Below are 23,746 nucleotides of genomic sequence, written 5' to 3' on the forward strand. Positions count from 1 at the left end.
GCCACCCTGCTCAGCCAGGTGTAGTCATCTTGTGATGCAGTGACTCACCCACGGAAGGGAGGCAGGTCCTGCCCCTCGTGCTGCAGGCATGTAGTGGGTGAAAGCCTCGCTGGAGGTTCCATAGCACAACTACCAATATTTTAATTACCTGATCCATGGCTGGCAACAGCTTTCTTGGCACTGGAGAGTTCCTGTGTGACGACCCCATATTGTCATTGCCAGGAGGAGCTTCCAGCATCTCCAGCACCTGATGGCTCCACAGAGCCCCAGTGGCCAAACAGCCTCAGCTGCTCCCAGCTCAGTGGCTGGCGTGGCTGCAGTGGGAAGCTCTGCAAAGCAGGAGCTGACCCTCCAAATAGAGGAGCAAGAGCTGGGCACCACACTAGCAAACAGCTGGGTCCCCAGGCTCCCAACCCAGCCAGCAGGAAGTGGCTATGACCAGGTTAGAGTGGATGGGATCAGAATCAGTGATGCCTGCCCAGATTCACAAGCAGCCAAGCAGCCTCACTGGAAGCAGGCATCTCCCTCTGCACTCAGGTGAGCTCCTTGCTGATGGTCACAAGTGGGTGGTGGAGACACAAAGATGAAGGATAAGAGGGGGAGGGATGACTTCGGCAGTACAGAGGGAGAGAGGAAGGGAAAAAGATGTCAGGAAGGAGAGGAAACCAGAGTATATCTGTGGTGTTGCAGAAGGAACAGCACTGCTTCTGTGTGATCCTGAGCATGATGGAAAGGCCACAGAAAATCAGCAATAACTGGGCTTTGGATGGAGCCTCCCTAGGAGCCACTGGACACAGACAAGTTCTGCTCATGGGCTTCTCCTTGTACAGGAAACTTGAATAAAAAACACAGCTGGAGCCTGCACACAGAGTGGGTCTGAGGCTTGGGAGTTAAAACATAGCTGCCCTAAAAGTCCCTCCCTTCCTTTAAATCAGTACACTTATAGAATCTCATTCCAGCACTTTCAAAGCTTGATTCCCAAAGAGCACTAAGTCCCCCAATCAACCAGGAAGAAACACACGCCCTCTGCCCTTCGTCTATGGCCATACTCGTCCCTCCCTCCCTGATGTCCCTCTGGCTGTGGCACCACCACAGTGGGACCATGCCGAAGGAATTTCCACTGGACATTTCCCTGTGCCTCTCACCCTGCTGGAGGCATCCCGCTTCAACCTGGGGTGTGGGGGACAGGGTGCATCATGGGCGGGTGCTGCTCTAGCACAGCCACGCAGCAACTTCCCTCCATTGTGTCTCCCCTCCCTGGGCAGCCAGTCCAATCTGCAATCTCCCACCATCTCCCTCCCACTGGCCTCTGCCGGCTGTTCCTCCTCCTTGGAGTGTTCCACTTCCGCCGCCCTGCTCTGGGCCCTCCAGTACCGCCATCTCTTTGTGCTGTTTTGTCCTCCCCATCAGCTCAGGAGCTTTGGGCAAGGCTCTGCAGAGGGCTCCCTCCCACTAACCCCTTGCCCTTCCTCCAGTCTGAGCTGGTGGGACAGCTGGGATCTGTCCCAGGAATGGGGCTTGCTATGGTGGACATCTAGAAACTTCCAGCGCGGTGTGTCATCAGCCCGCAGTCAGGCCTCTGGGAATCCCCCAAACAGGCGCTGTTCCAGCTCCATGCAGGGACAGAAGGGTCAGGATTGTGACCAGGCACAAGTGGAGAGTGCTCCACTATGGCTGGGTCCTGTTGGTGCTGGATCATGCTGGTACTGCCTGGCACCACTCTTGTAACACAGCTGTGAGGTCCCCGGGTGACTTTCTGCTTTACAGAACTGTCCCTGCTCTAGAGACTGTGCCTACAGACCTGGGCAGCCTGTCCCATGCTGGGGCTCTGGTCTCAGCCAGAGGCTCTGGGTGCTGCTGAGATGCAATGGATTTCTCATCAACTGCCATGTAGTTTGAGGGGATGTGTTAAGCTGGGAACTCCTCTCACACACCCTGATTTTGGAGGAGCTTCTATTGTGGTTACAGTTCCTCTGGCTTGCATGCTGAAGTATGAACTCACACGGGTCCCCTATTTTTGCAGACAACAGTCTGGCAGAACATGGAGGAAAATGCAACTCCTTCCTATGGCAGAGACAAATCTCTCCAGCCCGACTGCTGCTGTGAAGAAACACATTACCTTTGTTCTTGGCTATCCTGTTTCTACCCACGAGACCACAGGGCCTTAACCACTCATCTCTGAAAGCCAAGAGCAGGGCCTGGGCTTCCTCTCCTGCGACACCTTACTGCCATCCAGCAAACAATCAGCTGGGCGTGCCGCATCCTCTCCCAGCGCCGGCCCCGTGAAGCCAGCCGGCCTCGGGGTGGCTCGCGGGACAGCGGGGTGCCGTGCCGAGCCAGGCTGGGAGCTGGGGCCTGCGGGTACCCCGCTCTGTCCCCGCAGTGGAAAGAATTTCTCCGGTTCCTTTCAAACAGCAAACCCCGAAGGTGCACGTTCAACTTGAATGGTGGGAATGTGCGTAAAACCCGGGGTTAGTAACGTCAGCGGTCGTTACCTGCCTGGTCCTCCGCTCGGGACAGAGGGACTGTCACACAGCACACACGGGGAGGTCATGGGGAGGACACGGTGGGCAGCGCTGAGTCGGGGGGGTGGCATAGCGAGCCCCTGGTCTGCGTCCGTCGAGCCGGCTCCAAGAAGGCTCCGGTGGAAACACCTTCGGAGAGCCAGCGTCGCAGGGGGCCGATGTGCGGGACGGCACGGGAGAGCTCCCGGCGCCTTCGGTTCCCCCTGCTCCCCGGGTGCCCCAGACAGCCGGTGCTGCCCAGCCGCTCTGCATGTCCGGCCGTCCCCGGCGCGGCCCCGGGGCTCGGCAGCACCCGCACGGCAAAGGCACGGCCGCAGCAGCGGGGCCGCCGCCGCCCCGAGAGCGCCCCGGTGGCGACAGCGGGACCGGGCGGCCCGGGACGGGGCGGGCGGCAGGCGACCCCGCAGCCGGACCCTTGGGGCTCGGGGGCCTCGGCCGCCCCCTCCCCCTGCAATCGAGCGAAATGGCTGAACATGTAGCAATAATGCCCCGGCATTCAGGCTGTCCGGCCCGGCCGGCCCTAATCAGCGGCCCGCGGACCCCCCTCCTCTTCCCCTGCGCTCCCAGAATGGGGAACAAAACCCAGCACGTTTCTGCAGCCCCCGCGCATAAAGCGCCGGGCCTGGGCCTCAGTGGGGGGCAAAGCGGCCCGTCAATCTCGGCGCCGGGGCCCCTTTGTCCCTCGCCTCCCTGCCACACCTTTTGTTCCCGAATCCAATAAGCGCCTATTCTCGCTACCTTCCTCGGCGGCTCCTTTCAGCGCCGGCCCGTCGGCCACAATGGGCCCGGCTCTGAGCTACACAGCCCCATTCAGCGCCCTTGGCACGCTCACAAGCCGGCCGGGCCGCCCTGCCCCGCGGGCACGACGCGGCGACCGCCCCGCCGCCGGGCACGGGCCCCGGCCACTCCGCCGGGCACCGGCCGGGGGACGAAGGAGGATCGGGCGGCGAGTATTGCACCTGGTTTATTGACTGACTGGGCGAGCTGGCGCTGGCAGTGACCGATACAGAGTAGATAGAGGGGCCGCGGCACTGGCGGGCCCCGCCGTCGGCTTTTTACAAGCAAAGCTGCTCCGCTGGCGCGGCGCGATCGGCTCCGGCCCGCCCGGCCGTCGCGGCGGCTCCCCGGGGCGGCGGCGCTTCGCTGCGAGCTCCGCGGCCCCGTCCCGCCGCGCCGCTCCGCTCCGTCCGTCGCCGGCCCCGCGCCGATGCTCGCGGGAGCGCCGGGGTCCCGCCGCGCCGTCCCGCCGCCGCCGCCGCCTCCGGTCCAGGGCGCGCGGCGCGCAGCCGGGCTGCGGTGCGGGTGCTAACGGGGCCGCGGAGCCGCCGGGCCGTCCTGTCGGTCCGCTCCCGACCCTCAGTGCGTGCGGGCTACCAGGCCCGGATGCCCTGCAGTGCGCCCTGCCCGCAGGAAGGCCCCGCCGCCGGCTGGTGCAGCGGCTGGCCGCCGCCGCTGAAGCCCCCCAGGCCGCCCACGTTCACGAAAGGGCTGGCGGCCGCCGCAGGGCTGCAGGCGGCTTGCATGGACGCGCCGCCGGTGCCCGCCGGGTAGGTGCAGCCGTAGCCGGGGTTGTAGGAGGCAGCGTTGCCGTAGCCGTAGGCGGGGAAGCCATTGTAGGAGTAGGGCCCGTTGTACGCCGAGCTGTAGCCCTGCGACCCGCCGAGGCACGGCTTGCCGTCACGGACCAGCACGGGCACGGCCACCCTGCGCGGCGGCGGCGGGGCCGCGGGGCCGCCCAGCTCCAGCGACTTGTCCTGCCGCTGCCGCTTGCACTTGTAGCGCCGGTTCTGGAACCAGATCTTCACCTGCGTGGAGGTGAGCTTGAGGCTGCTGGCGAGGTGCTCCCGCTCGGGCGCCGACAGGTAACGCTGCTGCTTGAACCGACGCTCCAGCTCGAAGACCTGCGCCTGGGAGAAGAGTACGCGCGGCTTCCTCCGGCTCCGCTGCTTCGGCCTCTCCGTCTCCTCCGCCTTCTCCGCTGCATCTAGCGGCTTCTTCAGGACGCAGCTCTCTGTACGGGGGAGCACAGGTCATGGGTGCGCCTCGCCGACGCCGGGCGCTCGCTGCTCCCGACGGGCCCCACCGGCGGAGGACAGCCCCCCGCCGATCCCCGGCCGTCCCCGCGCCGCTACGCGCCCGTCGGGGCACCGCGGTGCCGGAGGGGAGGGAGCGCTGGGGCCGGCCGTCTCCAGCACCGCCCGTGTTTGCGAGGGCCCGATTCGAGCGGCGGGGCCGGGCACATTCCCGTGCCTCCGAGCCGGCTGCGGCGTTACCGCCGCGGCACTGCGAGGAGAGCTCCGGGCCGCGTCGCGCACAGCGCCGGGCACCTGCTCCACCGCCGGGCCCCGCCGCAGCGGGTGCGCATTGAACCTAACCCGATCCGTTCCTCACCCTCCACTACCGAAATTGCAGAGCGCGGGCCTGATCCGGCACCTCCGGACTGGGGCCTTACGGAGGCACTCCACAGGGAGGAGGCGAGCGAGGCGCGGAGGTGGCGGTGGCAGCTCCGCGACGTGCCTGTCCCGGCTCGACACAGCCAAGGGACGTGGAGCGGGCATCGCCCCGCGACGCCCGAGGGCTGAGAACGCACCACGGGAAGGCAGCGCGTGGCCCGTCCCGGCGGGGCGGTGCAGTGCGGGGGAGCGCGGAGGAGCCGATACTCACTTGGGTCTCGGACCGCCGGGTCCAGCTCTTCTCCCGGGCCGGGGGCCTCGCAGGAGCCACGCAGCACGGCGTGAACGTAGTTGTCGGCGGAGATCCGCGCGTCCGCCTGGCTGCCGGGCGCTGCCATGGGGCTCAGGTAGGAGAGCTTTTCCTCCTCCTCTTCCTCCTCGCCGTCGGAGAAGCGGGTGCCTTCGGCGGCCGCCAGCAGGCAGGCAGCGGGGTGGAAGTGGTGCTCCAGGTGGTGCGGGAGCTGGGCTCCATAGTGCGGGTCCTGCTGCTGCTCCAGGTTGAGGATATCTTTGACAGAGAAGGGTGTGGAGGTGACGGGACTCGGTAACATCATCGGGGCAGCGCAAGCGGCCAGGCAGTCCCGCGGGCCCGGCGGCGCTCGGGCTGCTGCTCGGCGGGGAGCGCCGCGCCCGGTGCGGGGGGAGCAGACAGCGCCGAGAGACGAGGGGCCGCGCTTGCTTCTGTCTAAGTTGCCTCCATTAGCTCGGCGCTGGGGGTCTGCGTTTTGTTACAGCTTCTGCAGGGACAGCCAAAGGCTCAGGAGCCTCCTCTGCCCCGGCCCGGCACGTCACGGCAAGGAGGGGCCGGGGGCGGCCTCGCCATTGGAGAGAGGGGGAGGCAGAGCCGTCCCCCTGCCCGGCTCCGGCCGCCCGGCCAGAAATAGCAATGTATTAAGGCTGCACTCGGGGAGGCTCCTTCCCCGCAGAGCGCCCCGCTGGCCCGGCACCCGCCCAGCGGGCGCGGGGACGGTGCGCCGTGGTCGGGGTCCCGGCAGAGAGCCGCGGCAGCCGCCGCCGCGCCCCCCAGTGCTAAGCACGTATAGGTAGGTAGGGACCCCCGCCGGGCGCGCCCCGCTGGCCCCTGCCCGCACACGGCTCGGTCCGGCCCCGGCAGGGGCCGACATGTGCGGCCCCGCCGGCCCGGCCTCCCCGCCCCACCAGCACGGTCCCGCAAGTGCCTGCCGCCGTCCAGGACGCGCAGCAGAGGGGAAGTTCGCCTCCGCCACCCCGCACCCCTCCCGCAGCCGACGGCGATCCCGCCGTCCCGGACGGGCCGTAGCCGTGCGACGTACACGTAGCCGACCCACTCGTCATCCCCCTGCACCCCCGGTCTCTCCGCCGGTGGTTCCGCAGGTACCCCCGCGACCGGCCAATCTGCAGGCCGGCCCAGCTCGCCGCAGCCGGTGCGACACTCGTTCGCACGGGGGAACGCGCGCTTCGCCGCCGCGGGATCGGGCCCCGCAGCCTGCGGCCGCCAGGCCCAGTCGGGGCGGACCGGGCCGGGCCGTGTGGGCGGCCCGGGACCGCGGTAACGCGGGGCTGGGTGGGCAGCGCGATACCGCGATCGTCAGTGTTTTCTTTCGTTGTTTTTCGTTTTCTTTCGTTTCGTTTCGTTTTGTTTCGTTTCTCCCGCCGGTAACGGGCGGCCAGCGGCTCCGTGGAGTCGCCTGGCCTCCGTGCCGGCGGGTGACGCACCGAATGAGCTTGTCGAGCCCTTTCGCACTGAGGGTCCCCCGGCCACAGGGCTTCGCCGGACACCGGCCGAGCTCCGCGGTGATGCGGGGGTGCCGCGGCCCCTCGGCGCGCCCCGCGGCCCCCGGACTTCTGCAGGGGCTCCGAGCTGCCGCGGCGCGGGGAGCGGGCGCGCCGAGGAAGGGGCAGGGGGTCCTTGGTGAGATTTTTCGTTGTGATTAAAATCCTACCGCCCCGCAGGGCTTGGATCGGCGACGAGAGGAGGCCACCGGAACCGGGCGCGTACGCCGGGCAGGTGAGTGTCCCGGGGCCGCGGCTTCGCGGGGCCTTCCCAGGAATTTCTCTCGTGCTGCTAACGTCCGGCGGCTCCACCGTTTAGCGGCTCTGTCGGTGCCCTCCTATCTTCGTCTTTCTGCGCGCCCCACAGACATATTTACTGGGGGCGCAGCCCGGGACAGGAGCCCGAGTCCCCAGTGTTTCGCCGCACCGCAGCTCATGTGTTACCGGTGCCGCGGCGGGGCCGGTTCCCGTTCCCCCGCCGCACCGGACCGCTGCCACCACGCAGCTTCAAACCCCTCGCCATATAAATACAACGATTCGGTTTCTTCTCGCTGCTCCCCGCCCGCTCCCCGTGCATATGCCTTCCTGCGGTGGACGAGGAAAGGCGCCCGCAGTAAGCAGGCCTGACCGGGGCCCGACTCTGCCCGTGCCGCCGGTCCGCAGAGAAGCTCGGCGCTGCCTCGCTGCCGGGACCCCGAAAAGAATTAGTAACAATTAGCTCCTCATTCCTGTTACACATCCGCCACCGTTCCGGGCCACTCCCGCCCGCCTCGGGGCCCCGGGCCCGGGGAGGTGCGGGCGCGGGGCCCGGTGGCAGCGAGGCGAGCGGCCGGGCTCTGCACAGCGCCGCGCTGCCCGGGAGCTCCACTGCGGCCGAGCTTCCCGGCGGGGAGAGCAGCGTCAGGGGCCAGTGCCCTCGGTGGGGGCGGCCATAAGAACTGCAGGGCCGCTGCCGGTGTCCGCCGCGCCGAGGGCCGGGCCTCGCCCGGCAGGGTCTGGCCCGTGTGGCGCCATGGCGCTCCCGGTTCGCAGGGATCCCGGGCGGGCCGGGCGCAGCCTGCGGGCTCTGGCAGCCCGGGTCGGGCATTAAACGACGCATCGGACGTCTCCCCGGTGGTACTAGCGGTTCTCCCGCTGGGACCCACTCATTTGTGCTGCTCGGGGAGCCCACTCCCGACGGAGGGCACAAGGCGCGGCCGGGCCTTTTCTGGGCCGCATTATCCTGCGCCAGTCTCCCGGGGAGGTAACAGCCCGCGCTTTCCCCCCATGCCAGCATGCCCTCTTTAGTGGAAGCGGATCGGTGGTGAGTTCCCGGCTGGGAAAGCCGAGGGAGCGAGGAGATAGATGGTCGGGCCCGACCGTGCCCGTACAGAGGCGGGTGGAGCCGAGGAGCACGGCCGGACCGGGGCGAGCGGCGTGGAGGTACAGAAGCCAGGGGGAGGAAGGAGCAGGGCAGCCGTGGTACCTGCCGGCGGGTCTCGGCCCGGGATGCGGCTGTAGGGCTTTCCCAAGCCGGCTGGGCTGGGGTCACCGGGCTATTAATGGTTATTTTATTTATATCATTAGCGGCGTCCCCTGAGCTCTGTTTACAGCAGGGCCTTGTTGTCCCGGCCGCTTCTGCGCTCTGTTTAGACAGGGGATTATTGTAATGGATGGAGCTCGCCGTGCGGATGCTGCAGCGGAGCCAAGAGAGCCAAGAGCTTCCCCCCCGGGCCCGGGGAGCGAGCAGCAGCCCCGCTGCAGCGGCGCACACCGCGGCGGGCGGGCGAGGGAGCGAGCGAGCGGCCCGCTGCCGCCTGAGGCCCCGGCCGCAGGCAGCCCGGTAGCAGCGGCCGCGGCCGGGGGTCTCGCTCGGGGCGATGCTATCAGCACCAGGGCTGCTAATTGCTCCATTAGTCTCGCGGGTGCGGAGTGCTGGAGCCGGCCCCGCGCTAATGGCCGTAAACAAACAAACACGCTAATCCGGGCCTGTCTCCAGCCCCCGTGCTCTGGGAGCCAACGGGGCACGGCGAGGGGAGCGCCGGGCGGGCGGCACCCACCTGCCCGCACCCCCGGAGACCGGAGCCCGCGGCTGGGGCCGCAGCCGGAGCGGACCCGCGCCGCCGGGAGCTGCCCCCCGCGCCCGGCTCTATTTACACAGAGCCTGCCCTTGTGTAAACGCTGCGCGCCGTGGTTTATCTCAGGGCCTGTCTGGTTCTCGTTCTCTGTCAGCAGCGCCCGGTGAAGGATGGCCCTTTCCCAGGAGTTCGGTCCTGATTTATGTGAGAACCGCAGCGCGCCGGGGACGCCCCCGCACGGCGGGGCCGGCGACGCGACGCGGAGAAGCGGCGGCTCTCGGAGCAGCGACCCGCCGCCGGGGATGCCGATGGGACCGGCTCCATGCAGCCTGTACCGGCTCCGCACGGCTCGGTCATCACCTGCCGGCAGCGGACCCCGCGGTGCTGTCCGGTCCGGCACGGCACGGCGCTTCGCCCTCTCCCGGGTCCCGCTCTGTTCGCACTCGGCCTCGGCGCCGCTCACTGCGCCCAGCGGGTGCGCCCGGAGGGGCTCCGTGAGGAGCGCACACGGGGCGGCTCCGCCGGCAGCTCCCAGCCCGGACTCACTCCCTGAGTGCGCTCACCTGGGGGAAAGGATGGCGTTTATCCCCGTCCTGCCGCTTGCATAGGAATACCTCTTTTTCCCAACTATGGAAAAAAAACCAAAAAACAAAAAAAAACCCCAAAACGTTCTCTGTATTCCCTAGGAGAGAAGAGGGCTTCTGCAGGCAGCGGAGCCAGGTCCAGGCAGGGGATGCAGCATGCTCACCCAGCAACAGGCTGTCTCCATCTCCCACCGCTGTGTCCCATCTGTGCCCGGGCAGTGCCTAGACCATCCTGTTCATTTAGGTCGGCCACTTGACACCTGTCTGCATCTCTCCAAATCCTCAGAACCAGCTGGCTTGGTTTGGCCAAGAATCACCCAACTAATGCCCATTTTCTTGAGAGGTACATCACTGCAAATATCTGCTTTCTTCTTCAGTAATTTTTTTGCTCCGTTGACTGATTTACTTTTGCTTCACAATTCTTGCAGGGATGCATGGCTTGCAAATACATCCCAAAACAAAGCCTCAGTGAAAAATAAATGTGTTTTTTAAAGGTCAGAACCAGATTCTATCATCCCACATGTATATTTTCAAGGTGGGAGGTTGAGGGATACCAGTAGCCATGTGAAACATTCAGCATTCAGCACTTTGAGGGATAGGAGCAGCAAATGCAAGGGTGCTGCCCATTGCAGCAGGGGAAACTCAGTAGGCTTAGACACCAAAGGGGAGATTGCCCTTGATTTCAGTGCCTGATGGGTCTCTGAAACTGAGGCTGACATGAGTTTGGTAAGAGCCAACTTGCAGGAGCAGGTAAAGCTCATCCTTCATTTAAGGCAATGCACGATAGGAAATGCCAGTGCCAAGGACCCCCTCCTGCCTGCTTTTATTTGGCATCTCTTGTGCACAAAGGGTATCCAGGCTTCACAAAGCTACCCTGCTGCACAACACAGCCCCATGACTGTGGACGTGCAGAGGGTAGCAAAACACGTCTTCCTCTGGAGCTGTCATAAATCAGTTACTGACTGTGCGATGAGAGGGTCCCCGTGCAACAGGACACTGCTGCAGGCACACATACACTGCCCTGTTGGTGGAGCACACCCCACTGCCTTTCTGGGAGTACCTTTGCTCCGTGTCTCAGAAGCCATTGCTGTGTGTTTGTGTCCGCGAAGTTGAGAAGCTGAGCTGAAATTCATCCTCCAGCAGAGGCTCAGCACGAGGCTTGCTCACCGCTCGCATCCACAGGCCTGCGTACCACTTGCATCCCATAGCGCTTAAGTGGAGCCTAAGTGGACCCTGGGCCTTGTGCTGGCGACCTGCCCAGTGCTGGATTTCAGCTCCCAGCCCAGGCCTGCTGCTCTGATTCATGCACGTAATCCCGCTGAGGTCAGCGGGTTTCATCCTGCTCCCACCACGGCCCGCGGGACAGTTCACACGAGAGTGGCAGGGTCAGGCTCTGTGTTTGCATGTGCCATAGAAAATGGAACGATTAAGATTAAACCAATTAAATTTTAACAGGTCTGGAAAGCGTTTTATTACATAATAAACTGGAGGGATTAGCCGTGTCGGGTTTGCTGCGTGTGTGCTGGCGGAGCGGTTCCTCGCTGTCCGCAGCACTTGGTGTCCTCGGGGCTGGGGACCTCCCTGTGCTGCTGCTGGGGGCTGGGAATGCAGCTGCATGCTGGCTCCTGCTCCTGTCCAGCACTGTTCCACAAAGCATTCTGGGTGTAGTCCTTTTCTTAGCCCAAGCAAGTATTTTCTAGAAGAAATGTTGTAAATTATACAGTGGCTATTTCTATGGCTTCCTTCGGGGAGAGGGAAGCTCTTGTGCTTCTTTACAGGCATGCTGGTGAGGAGCTGGGCTGGCTCTCTGCAAGGTGGTGACAGATGTCTCATCTGGGAAACGGAGCTGATAAGTCACTCTTGCTTAGGGCATCTGCCTGGCAGCCAGTCTCCACTTCTTTCCCTGCTTAATCAAGATTCCTCTGGCTGTTCCCATGCAGATGAAGCCATCCTGGACATGGCTACCCCAGAGCTGGCAAATCTGTTCAAGAAATGGTACACAGCTCTGTGTTTGCCAGGATGGTTTCAGGGCAATTGAGCTGAAAAAGGGTGCAGGAACCAGCTTTGGCAGGAATGATGCTGCAGCCTTGGCTGAGCAGATGCATGGGGCAGTGCACAGGCCTCTGTGTGGTGGCATTCCTCAGCTCTGCTGGCATTTGTCTATGGGGCTGACATTTGTTCCAAGAGGCACCCACAGCCAGTGGCTGTTGTACTGTTTCATCTTCTCAACTGTAATTTCTGCTGACCAGCTCAGGAGGATTGGACACAAATATCCTCTCTCATGCAACAACCTGCACTGGTGGGCTAAGGAGGAAGATCAGGCTGAGGAAGCTCATAATTTCTGTCTCTTCTGGGTAAATATGGGGACAAAAGCTTGTCAGGCTCAGCCCAAAGACATTTTGCACTATCCTTCCAGAGGCCAGAGCAGGCCAGTTTCCAATGCTGTGGTGGGTTTTTCTCTAGAGGTGGAGTGGTTGCTGTGGCTGGAGAGTGTGGCATGGTCAGTGACAGTGAAGGCAAACTGCTCCCTGGCTGATCACCATGCCTGGAAAGGTTAATGGCAGTGCATGTGCTTGGCCTGCACATGTCTAATAAATACCCAATCTTCTGTTTCCTTTGAAATACTTTTTGTATTTAGCCATGGCTGCTCATGTGGTTCCCTCCTGAGCCCAACTCCTCACCGACAGCTGCTGTATAAATAGGGCAGCCCTGTGTCCTGCACACGGGAAGCAGGTAGGAGATTTGAAAGCTTCTGTTAATAGTTTATCTCTGAGTCTGCCTAATGAATTATCCTGGCAATTACTGTGCAGAAATTGTTAGTGTATCCTGATGATTCAGAACTTTCTAACAACAACTCTGGAGCAAACTATAAACTGTTTTTCTATCTTGGAGTGGAGACTTGAGAGAGGACTCCTAATTGTTCTCATCCCCTCAGGGGCCAGAGCTGGATTATCCCACACAGGCTTCTCTGCAAACTTGTTTTTAGTCTATCAGTGGGCCCTTTGCCAGACCAAAGAGATGGGGAACTGTTTTCCAGATTTAAATCCCCCCCTCTACCCTTCCACTCCACTTACACCTCTGAGGAAGAGCATGGATTAGAAAGGATTTGCCCTCATGGGGCTTTGGTTTGGGTTTGTGAAGATCTGTCCTTAAAAGCATTGCCTTTTTTGTTTTATCCCTATGTAAACCTGACTCCCAGCTTTACGTAGGGAATGGGCAGAAGTGAAGTGCTGTGTTGTTCAGAGTAGAGATCTCCCCTTTCTTTTGAAATACCTGCCTTTAAATGGCATTTCCTCTTGGAGACAATGGCCTAACATGAAGGACAAGCAGGTTGGGGATGGACAAGGGTGGTGTTCCACCCAGGACATGGCTGGACCCCTCCTGCTGTGGTTGCTGTGCTTCAGCCATGTGTCCAAGAGGCTGGATGGCTCAAAGGCTCAGCCAAAATATGTCCCTGTGCCACACTGACAGGGCAACATGGATCTCTAGATATGGTCCCTGTCTTGTCCCTGTGCTGTTGCTCTCCCAGCACACTGGGGACCATGTGTATCAATCCAGGCACATCTGGGACACTCTCCCCAGAACCAACCCTGGTGTTCTCCCCCAGGATCCGTCCTGCACTGTGAATGACCCGTGCAGCAATGCTGTGTCAGGACAGCAGTTTGCAGGTGCTGAGGCCAGAGGAAAGGTGGTGGGGAGTTCACATGGGGTCAGAGTAGTTCTTCCCTTCCTCATGCCTCCCTTGCCCGGGTGGCCATGCCCTGTCCCGCTGGAAGCACTGACGCCCGTCTGGCTGCCAGGACACCCCGCCAGCCCCATCCCAGGCACGTTCCCTGCGCCCAGCAGTGGCGAGCGGGCTCTGTGCCACATCCAGGCCCGCCTGGGCCCAGGCTCCCTTCTCCAAACATCCCTCCCAGCGTGGTGCACCCGTGGCACCCCCGTGGCTCGCCCACGTCCGCCCCGCGCACCCGCCCTTGCTGACGGTGGGGAAAGTAGGAGCCGTGTCCTTGCGCTGACCTTCATCTGACCTTCCAGTAACGCTCGAGAAACCCTCGGAAAGGCTTTCTCATTGTGCAGCCCCAGGGTTTCCAGGGAATTAGTCAGCAGGCTGGAATTGTGCTCTGTGTATGTGACCCCCCCCCCTTATCCCCCCCTCCTGCCTCTCCCATCCCTGGAGCCGGACCGGTCCAAGAGATATGTTGCCAGGGTGACAGCGAGGTGTGATGGATGGACAGAGAGTGGCTGTGGAGTGGCAGGGCCGCTGGTCAGTAACCCAGGGCTGTGTTTATAAGAAGGAAGAGGCTGTTTCCTGGAGCTAACATAATGCAGCTCTAAAAAAGGCAGGGGAAATACATCATGCGAGGGGAGCGCGGCCCGGGGAGGGGAGGGCCACGGGGAGCTCAGCACCACAGCGAGCCTCCAGGTCAAGGTGCCTTTGACAGGGGCCTTTTTTATAGGCCATTTGCGTGAGAGTTCGCTGCTGTTTCTCTGCAGCCCTGACAGCGGCTCAAGGCCCAGCCGGGGTTTGGGGAGGGTCTAATCTAAACTCGCCGATTTCCAGCCCTTCTCCTGCAGCACCCGCTGATTTATTTGGAAAATAAATAGTCGACACTGACCATTGTTTCACGTCTCTGGAGTGACAGTCCCCCGCCCTCGGTCCCACAGTGGGCACTCAGAGGAGCTGGGGAAGGACCCTGATGCTCAGAGAGAGGGGCTGAGTTCACTGCTTCCCTCTGCGCCCAGCTCACCGTGCCCAGGAAGGGGCGATTCCTGCGGCCACGGTCCCTGCATGGGGCATCACCCACTGTGCTCATCGTGCTGGACTCAGAGCTGGGGCAGTGGTGGCCAGCTGGAAAGGCAAGGAAAAATCCCACCCTCCTTCCCACATGCCAGCTGTGGCAGTTTTGCAGGTGTGTGAGGCTGCTGTGCCCAGCACTGGCATCTCCCCCAGCGTGGAGCCAGGGTGTCTCAGCCCCATACACCTGTGGGGCCATCCCCATGGCTCATGTCACCTCTGAGCTCTGCAGCCACGCTCCCACTAATGTCAGCCCTTCTGCTGGTCTGGTTGCATGGGAAGCTGCTGCTCCTGGTGCAGCAGACAAGAATTTTCACTTCCCAGCCAGCAGCGTGGGATCTGAATCCCCCAGGTGGGTTGGACCCCAGGGCATTAATCATCTCAACTAATCAGAAAGCAGCACCCCAGAAAAACAGACCCTGATTTTTCTCTATTACAAAAAAAACCAAAACCAAACAAACAAAAAAACCAAACCAAGCCAAAACAAAACCAACCAAACAAAACAAACCAAAAAACACAAAAGCAAAAAACAAACAACAAAAAAACCCCCAAAAACCAAAAAAGTAAAAAAACTCAACCAAAAAAAAAAAAAAAAACCCAACAAAACAAAATAAAAAAAACCCCCAAAAAACCAAACAAAAAAACCCCCCAAAAAATCCCGCAAAACAAAACCAAAAAACCAACAACGAAATAAAATCCCAAAAAACTATAGTATTTCAGAAAAAAATCTTCACACAAAAAAAACCAAAAAAAAAACATAAAAAAAAAAACCAAAGATCATTTTGCTGTAGGTCTCACCATTTTCTGAGAAGGCATAATTGTTTCTACTATGGCTGAAAAACTATTTAAATATTGACATTTTTTTTCTTCTTTCTACTATTACTTTTATTCTTACAACTCTTCAGTGGCTGAGGAAGCAACATGGTATTTAGGGTTTTTCTTTTTTTCTTTTATAAGAATGCTGAAATTTCATAAAACTTGGAGTAGGGAATAAAAGATCAGAAAACACAAGGAAATCCAGCATGAATGTCAGCAATCATCAGGCAGCTTCAGGGCAGTGGAGAAAAAGAGGATAAGGAAAACCTGGAAACACAATGCTTTCAAATTTTGAACATCTTTCTGCTCTAGAAAACCGAAAGGAAAAAGTTCTTTTGAAATATCCCACTGAAAAGTTAAATGAAATTTGTTTCCATAGAGTAGTTGTCAATCTAATTCTTTTTGAGCAAGAAGATTTTAAGCAATTTTTTTACAGAATAAGTTAAAATAAGTTTTATGATTTATTTTCTACATAATTAATAATAATTATACCTCAATATAATAATAAAAATAATCAGTTTACATTTTTCCAGTGAATAAATGGGTTTGGTCATGTCTTCACTTGTGTGGGAGTAATTTTAAAGTGGAGCCTTATTTTTGGCTGAGGTTTTTGCTTGTCCCTGTTTCTGTCCCTGTTTCCCCTGAGTTTCTGTCTTTGATGCTTTCATACTCCCCCCATTCTAATTAATGCAAATATTTCCACATGCCCAAATTCCTCAATGAGTTCAATATTTATCAGCAAATAATTTTTTTTTTCAACCCCGCCTGTTGACTGTCTAAAGCCACTTCCTAAATAAGTATTTGATGAGTATTTGTATATTTAATGTTTGCATTGTTCTAAGTGACTTTCAACATCTGATTCTCTCACCCACTTTCCCTTCAAATTAGCACATTCACAGGCACTTACAGATGAATTTGCGTTCGCCTCAGATTTTATAAGGTTGTATTTGGACGACTTGCAAAAAGCCTCCCCATATTTTGGAGTTATTTGGTTTTGTCTGACATATCCGTCACAGCTGCCAGTGCAGGGAAAGGCAATCCATGCTTCAGGAATCCCTTGTTCTGGGGAAGTGCTGTCTGTCCAGGGGCAGCTGGATCACACTGGTCCATCCCACTGGAGCAGCCCCATCCCCACTGCACGGATGGCTGAGATCAGCCGTGAGCGTGGGCTGGTTTGGGGTTTCTTTTTAAAAACTCACTCTTTGCCATGCTTTTCATGCCCAGTTCTTGGTGGGTTTGTGTCAGCCCTCTGTGGCACCCCGGGACACGCGCTGTCCAGGGAGGAAGCAGGGCTGGGGAGGGGCAGAGGGGGCTTGTCTTTCCAGCACTGCAGATTAAGGCTGCCTGGCTCCTCTGCAAGCCTCCCCAGGTGGCCGTGATATTTCTAAAGGACTTGTCCCTGCGCTGCAGTAAGCTCATTAGCTAATTCCCTTATTACGCAGCATCAACTGAAGCATGTGTGTTTAGGCTGCCAGGGAGCCCCTCTCACCTTTCCCCCCAGCTCCTCTCCCTTCCTCTTTACTCCCTTTCTTTGTTTTAGCTAAGAAGGTGGCCTTTTAAAACCCCTGCCTCCATTTGGAGTGCAGGCTCCTCCCTGCCTGGCTGGTCCCAGTCTTGGGGCACCCACGGTGACAGGGGTGGCCACAGGCAGGACCCCACTCGCCCACATTGCAGCAGAGTGCTGTCACCTCTGCCCAAGTGGCTTTTTGGGCCCATTCACACTGCCATGCCCACCCCAGGCAAAGGCACTGAGGGGTTGAATCGGGCCAAGTGAGGCATGGGGAAGTTCCTAGGAGGAGGATTGTGGCACGAAGCAGCCGTGGTGGCACGCTGCTCTTGGCATAGTCACCCTGGGATTTGAGAGGGTCGCTGGGCCCCTTGGCACCTGACCCCAAACCTGTCGAATTCTCACCTGAAGGTGGGGAGCCACAGCTTGTGGGGCCAAGCCTTTTGGCCTCAAGCATGGAGAGCCAGTTCCCTGAGCGCCTGCTGCGGGAGAAGCCCGGTCACAACCCCTGGCTGGGGCAGAGGGATGGAGGGCAGCCCACCCTCTTCCTTCTGGGGGGCCACACGCCGCGGAGTCCACCTCGCGCCGGCGCTTTCCGGCCCGCTGTGAGAACGTACAGTCTGTGGCTCCTTCATTGACTTTGAAGAATGTCCCTTTATTCACAGTTATTTCCTTTAATCACTGTGAGGTTGCAGGAAATCTTCTTGGAAAATTATCCCAGATTGGCTGGAATAACTGTACTGTTGCAGGGATGGAAAACTCACTTGAACTTGTTTTCATTTTACCCTAAAAAGTCACTGTCCCCAGAAGGTTCAGATGAATTTGGATAAACATGTGAGTTCTGAGGATGTAGTTGTTGTTGAGAATTTCTTTTCCCTCTCTTTTTTTTTTTTTTCCCAAATGAATCTTTGTGGCTTTCCAAGTTCCTGAGCTTTGCTCAAGACCAGAGGTGCAGAAGTAAAGGAAAAAGGGACCTTTGACATTAACAGATCATAAACAGACTGAAGACAGGCAGATACATCATTAAGTGACACAACACGAGAGCAGAGATAACAAACCAGTAAGTGACAGCTTTGGCCATCAGCTAGGAGCTGAATCAACCAAATGTTCTACCTGAGGAGTTCTGTGCTGGCTGACATAGAAAAGACAAGACGTGCTAAATCTTGACTTGCACAGGAGTTAGTCCCATTTCCACATGACGTTCTTGAATTCTTGTGAGTAATGGAGAAATGTGGTCTAGGTGAGTGTGTGGCTACGTGAGAGCACAGCTGGCTGGGAAAAGGTATTGAAAAGGCAGTTTCCCATGCTCAGTCCTCAGACAGGGCCTGGACTTGGTTTAGGGGTAGTCAGTGCTTTCATCAGTGATCTTCACCTGCAGCACCAGCCTGCAAGAATGATTTTCTTGAGAAAGTGAAGAAACCTGAAATAAACCTGTTGATAAGAACAAATATAAGGCTGTTCTGTGAGTTAGGAAAAATCAACATTGCAGGCACTGGCTGGGGAATGAGTAAGGTTGCTCTGTGGGAAAGTAGCTGGAGGTGACAGTGAGTCCTGCAGGGAGCGTGAGACAGCAGCAGCACAAGTGAGAAGAGAAAAATCAGATCAGAACATATGAACAAGGTGTTTGTAAGACACCTGATGTGATCCTGCTGTATTTAAAGAGTGTCAGACTCAGCACTGAATCCCACTTGGGACTCAGCATTTCAAGTTGCTGTTCTTGGAGAAAGCCCAGGGAAGAACAAGATCAGAAATTCAGAAAACATGACATACTGGAGAAGGCTGAAGGGTAGCTTAGTATCACAACACAAAGACTACAGGGAAGTAAGATAAAAGTCTTTAAATGCATAAAGCCCTGCTACAAAGTATGAGATAATGGGCTATTCCTTGTTTTCAGGTGGGTAGAAGAAGAAGCCATAGACTCACCCTGCAATGATTGTGGTAAAAGGGATTAAAACTTGTTTTTCCTGGGAGCCGTCGTCACCACTAGAGGCTTCTTTTAGGAAGAGTTTAGACAAAAGCTCCACCAGGAAGGGTTTGATTTGTTTGGGGGCAGGCAGACAGGCTAGGTGACCTTTCAAGGGCCTTCCAGGCTTATTTTTTATAATTCTGTGAATACAGATACTAAAAAGAGGGAAGATCATTTTGCCTGTGGCCGGTCTATTTAGGACTGGTCCTTGCCAGGTGTGTTTTGCTTCACCTGTGAATGTTTCCATTAGCTTTTTTTTTTTTTTTTTTTTGGTGGTATTTACTCCTAACCATTTTTTTTCCCTGTCCAAATTTTCCCCTGTTTCTGTACATCACTCTGATCCTACTTTTCCTGGAATGGTCATATGCCTGGTGCAGTCCCCTAAAGTGTCAAGATTGTCATGGGTTTAGGTCTTCAAAAGAGCAGAGCAGTTGCCTCTCTTTTTCACACTCCAGCACTGAAGCCCTGTGCAGAGAGACCATTTCTTGCCCACCCAGTGTGCCACATGTGTAATACACAGTATGCAGGAGCATCCTGGGGCAGACCCCATGTGTCTCATGGATTTTCCTGCTGACAGACTCCTGGTGTTCCAAACTCGTGCCTCACTCCTGGCTTCAGTCCTGTCGCCCTGCAGGTCGTCCGTGGGCTGGGTGTTTTTCTGTTTCTAAAACAGGAATAGCAACTGTTACCCCCCTCCATCCGTGGGTTTGCAGATGTCAACTGCCCAGTGTTTACACTGAGTTTGTGCAATGGGAATTTTTCTATGTGTATTACTAACACGATGTATTTTTACTCACGATGTTTAAGATCAGAGTTAGTCATTAGATCACCTATGCTGATCTCCCTGACTGCCTTGTCTTGTTACTCTTTCTGGATCCAGATAACCTGGGGTTTCACTAATGCACAAAATCATCTGGTCTGGAGGCATGAGGGAGTTCATGGTTTGGCCCTATTTAATCACTGACGGTTAATCCACTGGCTAATCAGCATTGCTCACTAAATGCATGTCATATTTCTTATGCAGGGTTGTCTGGCTTTTAATTTCCAGCCATTGATTCTTGTCTTGCCTTTTTTGGCTGGAATAAAAAGATGTTAGCACATGGTATTTTCTTACTGTGAGAGTACTTGTGCATAGCAGTCAAATTTCTTGAGCTTTTTTAAGAATAAAACAGGTTGAGCTTGATTCTTCCACTGTGGGGTGCGTTCTCCTGCAGTTGTGTCTTTTCTGTGCCTGTTTTCTGCACTCTCTCTCATTTCACAGAATAATTTTGGCCTCAGGAACTCTGGCAGTACAGCCCGCTGGTTGGGCCTCCATCCATGAATTTTGGAAATGTCTGAAGATGCAGATTCCATCACTTCACTCAGTTTTCAAGCCACTTTGTGTCTTCCCCCTTCCAGCCTATACCTCCCCACTCTGTCTGCAAGGATGCTGTGGGAAATATGGAGGGGGGTGGGAATCACATTTGCATCTCTCATTTCATCTGGATCTTTTTAAAGCAGGGCACCAGTCACAGTATCTCAGGGTTAGCACCCCATCCTCTGCTGCACAGAGCACTGCCTCACAGCTCCCGTTTGCTGCACTCCCAGCTCTGGTGCCCAGGACTGCGTTTACCATGTGGTCCCAGCATTGAGCTCACATCCAGCTGCTCACCTTCAGGACCTCAAACCAACCTGACCCTGCCTGAGCCAAAGTCTTCTGTTAGTCCCTGCTGCCCAGAAGGGCAGCCCACTTTCTTTGCCAGCACGTCCAGCTGGCATTCTGCTCAGTCAAAACCCACAACTGGGTACTCCATCTTTTCTGGGATTTGTAGGGCTGCAGCCAAGGCTGGCAGCAGCAAACTCATGCCAAGTCTGAGCTGGCCTGTGCCTGCACTGGGTACCTGGAGACTAGTCCTGACTCCATTGTATCAGCATCTGCCTGTTGAGAACAACTTCTGGAGACCAGTCAGGGTGTAGGTAGTGGATGGGCAGTCAGTATTAATTAAGACAAATACTTAACCAGAATATTGTTGGCACATCACTGATACCCAAGAGTCTGACACCTCACTGCTCCCTGTTTCTTTGAAGCCATTCCTTTTGGTCCTGTGGGCAGTTCAAGTCCCTGCTTGAGGCACAGTGAAACCTCTTTGCTCCCCATTTTCAAGTAGGATTTCCTCAGAAGATCTAGGAAGAAGCTATGGACTAATAATACCTTCACCATATATGGTGCATTTCATCTTTGGTGCCGCGTGCAGCCGGCGAGCGCAGAGCCCAGCCCGGCACCGCTGCTGCAGAGAGCCCAGCCTCAGGTACAGAACCAGGCACATTTTGGCCAGGCTTCTGCTTTTCCTTCCGTGCAATGTCTACACTGGGCGAGTTTGGCCTGTGCAGTGCAATGACTGGTGGTGCTTACGTGTGCTTTTACAGTAGCATTTCAAAGGGCTGGTTGCAAGGAGGTGCATGCACATTTCCTGAATGTCTGGCCAAAAAGCTGACACTTGAGAGCGCCGGGGAACCCTACAGCCCTGCAGAACATGCCAATTTAGTGTTCACAAAAGACAGAGTTTTGTCCAAACCCAGGGAACATCATGGAAGGTGCCAGCATTATTTTCCAGCTCCTGGACTGACTTGATTTCATTTCTCATTCTGCCACTCCATGACCATCCCACTGGCTTGTTCCTGCACTGCACAGGTCCCAGCCCTCTGAGATGTGGTGGCAAGAAGTGCCTCATTTGGGATGGGGACCAGGTTTAGCCTTGCTCTCTCCTGGCAGCTCAGAGGTGGCCAAAGTGTGAGTAACTGCTGCAGTCCTGGTGTGACCAGTCACAGGCTGGGGGAGTTCAGGTGTCCAGCTGCAGAGGTCAGGTATGTTCCCAGGTGCCAGCCATGCCATCTGGGGCATGTTTTGTACAGGTCAGCCTCCTTAAATCTGCCCAAACATGCCAGAGACTCTAATGGCCAGGCAGGAGGAGAGATCCAGTGCTTCCAGGTCTCTCTCATGACATCCGCCGAGTCCCCTTCCTGCAGTAATCTTGTCCTTCTATCCAAAACAATTATGGAGGGCTTGTTGTTTTTGGCACAGCCCTTTATTTACAAATCTCATCCTGCTTATAGCTCATGGTTTCATTATCCTCTAGATGTTTACAGAGCTCCTTTTCTTAATATTTGTGGCATTATTTTACTAGGGATCCGGGTGAGACTTTCCAGACAGTAATTGTCTGGCTCATCCTCTCCCCCACCAGCTCTTTCTGCAGAAGTGCACATTTCTCCACTGTCCCTGCCAGCCCAGGGCACCCAGGGGGACAGGGATGGGCAGTAGAAGAGGGTTGCCCTGTTCTCAGGCTGTGGGGAGGGATGTGCAGAGGGAACAGCTGCCCTGCTGCACCCTACTGCCCACAGGCCCTTGTTGCTGCTCCTGGATCTCTGATGTCCTCTAGAAACTTTGTGGTACTAATGAGCCCCTCCCAGCCCCTGCTCCCCTGCACCCCTGCACTCCCTTCCTCAGGCTCAGGGCACAGGTGCACACCCCGGGCTGGGGCACTGTCCCCTCTGCAGGCTTTCAGCTGGCTGGGGACTGCCTCCTGGGAAGGCAGACAGTGGCAAACCTGTCGCTGGGATTTCGGGGTCATTAGCATGGTGCAGACGTGGGTCGGCGGCTTATGCTGTGCATGGCTCTGATGCTGGTCCCTGCCCCTGGGCTGTCTGTCACAGGGGCTTGTTTAACCTTCTTTGCAACAATATCACAGCCTTTAATCTGTTTATCCTCATAACCCTGCTATGAGGTGAAGGATAGTTATTCTCATTTCAGAGGTAGGGAACCGAAGGGATTCTTTTCAAATGTAGATCAGTGTGTAATGATGCAGAGATAAAGATTTTAAAAACATGCCTGAGACAACAGGCATATGGTGTGTAACTGAGCTGTGTTTCTGCAAATCCCATTAAGTGCCTCTGCCTTTTTCAGCTGATGCTCTCTTGGGGCAGATCTGACACGGGGAAATGCCACGCAGGCTCCAGCCTCCTGGTCCATGGCTGGGACCGGGCAGGGCAGGGGGACACAGAGCTGAGCTCACACCTGCAGCTCAGTGCCCTGGGCGTGCTCCGGGTGTGTGGGGCTCCAGGCACTCACACCTGAATTCCACCAGTGAGTGTAAGACCCTCGGCTGTGTTTGGGAATGGAACTTAAAGCCTGTTTGTACTGCAAATGTGCAGATAAAAGTGTGAGGTAGGAAATACAAAGGGGTGCTTGTGCAGCATCCCTCTGGCTGTGCGATGCATCAAGATGCTGGAAGAGGAGCAAGCAGTGACAGCAAGTGCCCTGCTCTCTCTGCTCAGACAAATTGCATGGACAGTAGATTTGGTTAAGAACCCCAAGCTGTGGTTTCTGTGCAGTGATCCTGGCAAGAGGTGTTCCTGCCTGCTGCAGGGCCTTTCCCGGTGGCTGGCCAGTGGGGCTGGGTGCAGGTCCTGGGCAATTGTTGCTGTGCTGTGGGAATGCGGCAGCTGGTGCAGTGAGGAGGTCAGTGCCTTTGTCTTGCTTCGGGGAGTTTATCTCTGCGGATCTTGCCTGCTTTCCTGGGTCAGGCTTTACCTCCGCTGTTATCAGCAAATGCAGGAACAGCCCGCTCCAGAGCTGGGCTGCTTAGGAACCTCTCGACCCCCTCGCAGGGGGAGGCAGCACTTTCACATCTCTCCCACGCTAATGGACACCCACAGGCCGGCGGTGGGATGGGATGTGCCGTGCCCTGCGCTTGCTGTTCCTCCTTCACTGCGCCGGCGGTGCGGGATGTGGGCAGCAGCGAAGGAGGAGGCAGCAGGGCTGGCCGAGCCCTGCCTGCTCTCACCTCCCGCTGGGCTCTTCACCACAAACACGGGACAAATCTGCAGTGGCAGCACTGATTCCCCCTTCTCTGCCGGCCTGCCCTGTCCCGGTGCACCCTCCCCTGCTCAGCAGCTCCGTCCGGACCCCTCCAGCTGTCTCCACAAACCCAAACCATTAGCATTTCCTGTTCAAACATTTCCAATAAATAAATGGAGACATCATGCCACAAGCCCGCAAGTGACCCAGAGGCGGGTCCAAGGCCGGGATGGACACGACCACCCAGCACCCGACCCCCTGGCTGGGCGCCAGCCCTGCCTTTGTTTGAATTCCCGGGTGAGTAAGCGCTTGGCTGACGCCAGCTGAAACGCTGTAAGAAATTATTTTTGATATTAAATAAATTGTTTTCAGTAAATCTGCTCCTGCACCAAGGTCCAGAAGCTACCCGCAGCCCTGGGCTCCCTGCAAGAGAGCTGGACTCCCTTTTCTTGTCCTT

General features: G+C 57.2%; 3 protein-coding genes across 6 annotated transcripts in view; 2 read left to right on the plus strand and 1 right to left on the minus strand.

Annotated features, from left to right (window-relative positions):
• Positions 1-23,746, plus strand: part of DNMBP (dynamin binding protein) — a 232,417-nt gene that overhangs the window by 80,558 nt on the left and 128,113 nt on the right. The window lies entirely within an intron of this gene.
• On the minus strand, positions 3,474-5,832 carry NKX2-3 (NK2 homeobox 3). Its single transcript, XM_056495112.1, has 2 exons — positions 5,190-5,832; positions 3,474-4,536 (listed from the first exon to the last, which is right to left on the minus strand). Exons 1-2 carry the CDS (start codon positions 5,530-5,532, stop codon positions 3,896-3,898), a joined length of 984 nt encoding a protein of 327 aa, XP_056351087.1. The 5' UTR covers positions 5,533-5,832; the 3' UTR covers positions 3,474-3,895.
• Positions 6,035-10,823, plus strand: LOC130254958 (serine/arginine repetitive matrix protein 3-like). 4 transcript variants are annotated; one of them, XM_056495114.1, is made up of 3 exons: positions 6,035-6,751; positions 6,911-6,965; positions 8,004-10,823. In XM_056495114.1, the coding sequence occupies exons 1-3, from the start codon at positions 6,101-6,103 to the stop codon at positions 8,015-8,017; spliced, it is 720 nt and encodes a 239-aa protein (XP_056351089.1). In that variant the 5' UTR covers positions 6,035-6,100; the 3' UTR covers positions 8,018-10,823. The 4 variants fall into 4 exon arrangements, with proteins under 4 accessions (XP_056351089.1, XP_056351088.1, XP_056351090.1 ...); XM_056495113.1 differs by having other exon boundaries at positions 9,474-10,823; XM_056495115.1 differs by having other exon boundaries at positions 6,035-6,331; positions 7,098-10,823.

The sequence above is a fragment of the Oenanthe melanoleuca genome, chromosome 6, assembly GCF_029582105.1.
Source record: "Oenanthe melanoleuca isolate GR-GAL-2019-014 chromosome 6, OMel1.0, whole genome shotgun sequence".
In the NCBI taxonomy this organism is placed as follows: domain Eukaryota; kingdom Metazoa; phylum Chordata; class Aves; order Passeriformes; family Muscicapidae; genus Oenanthe; species Oenanthe melanoleuca.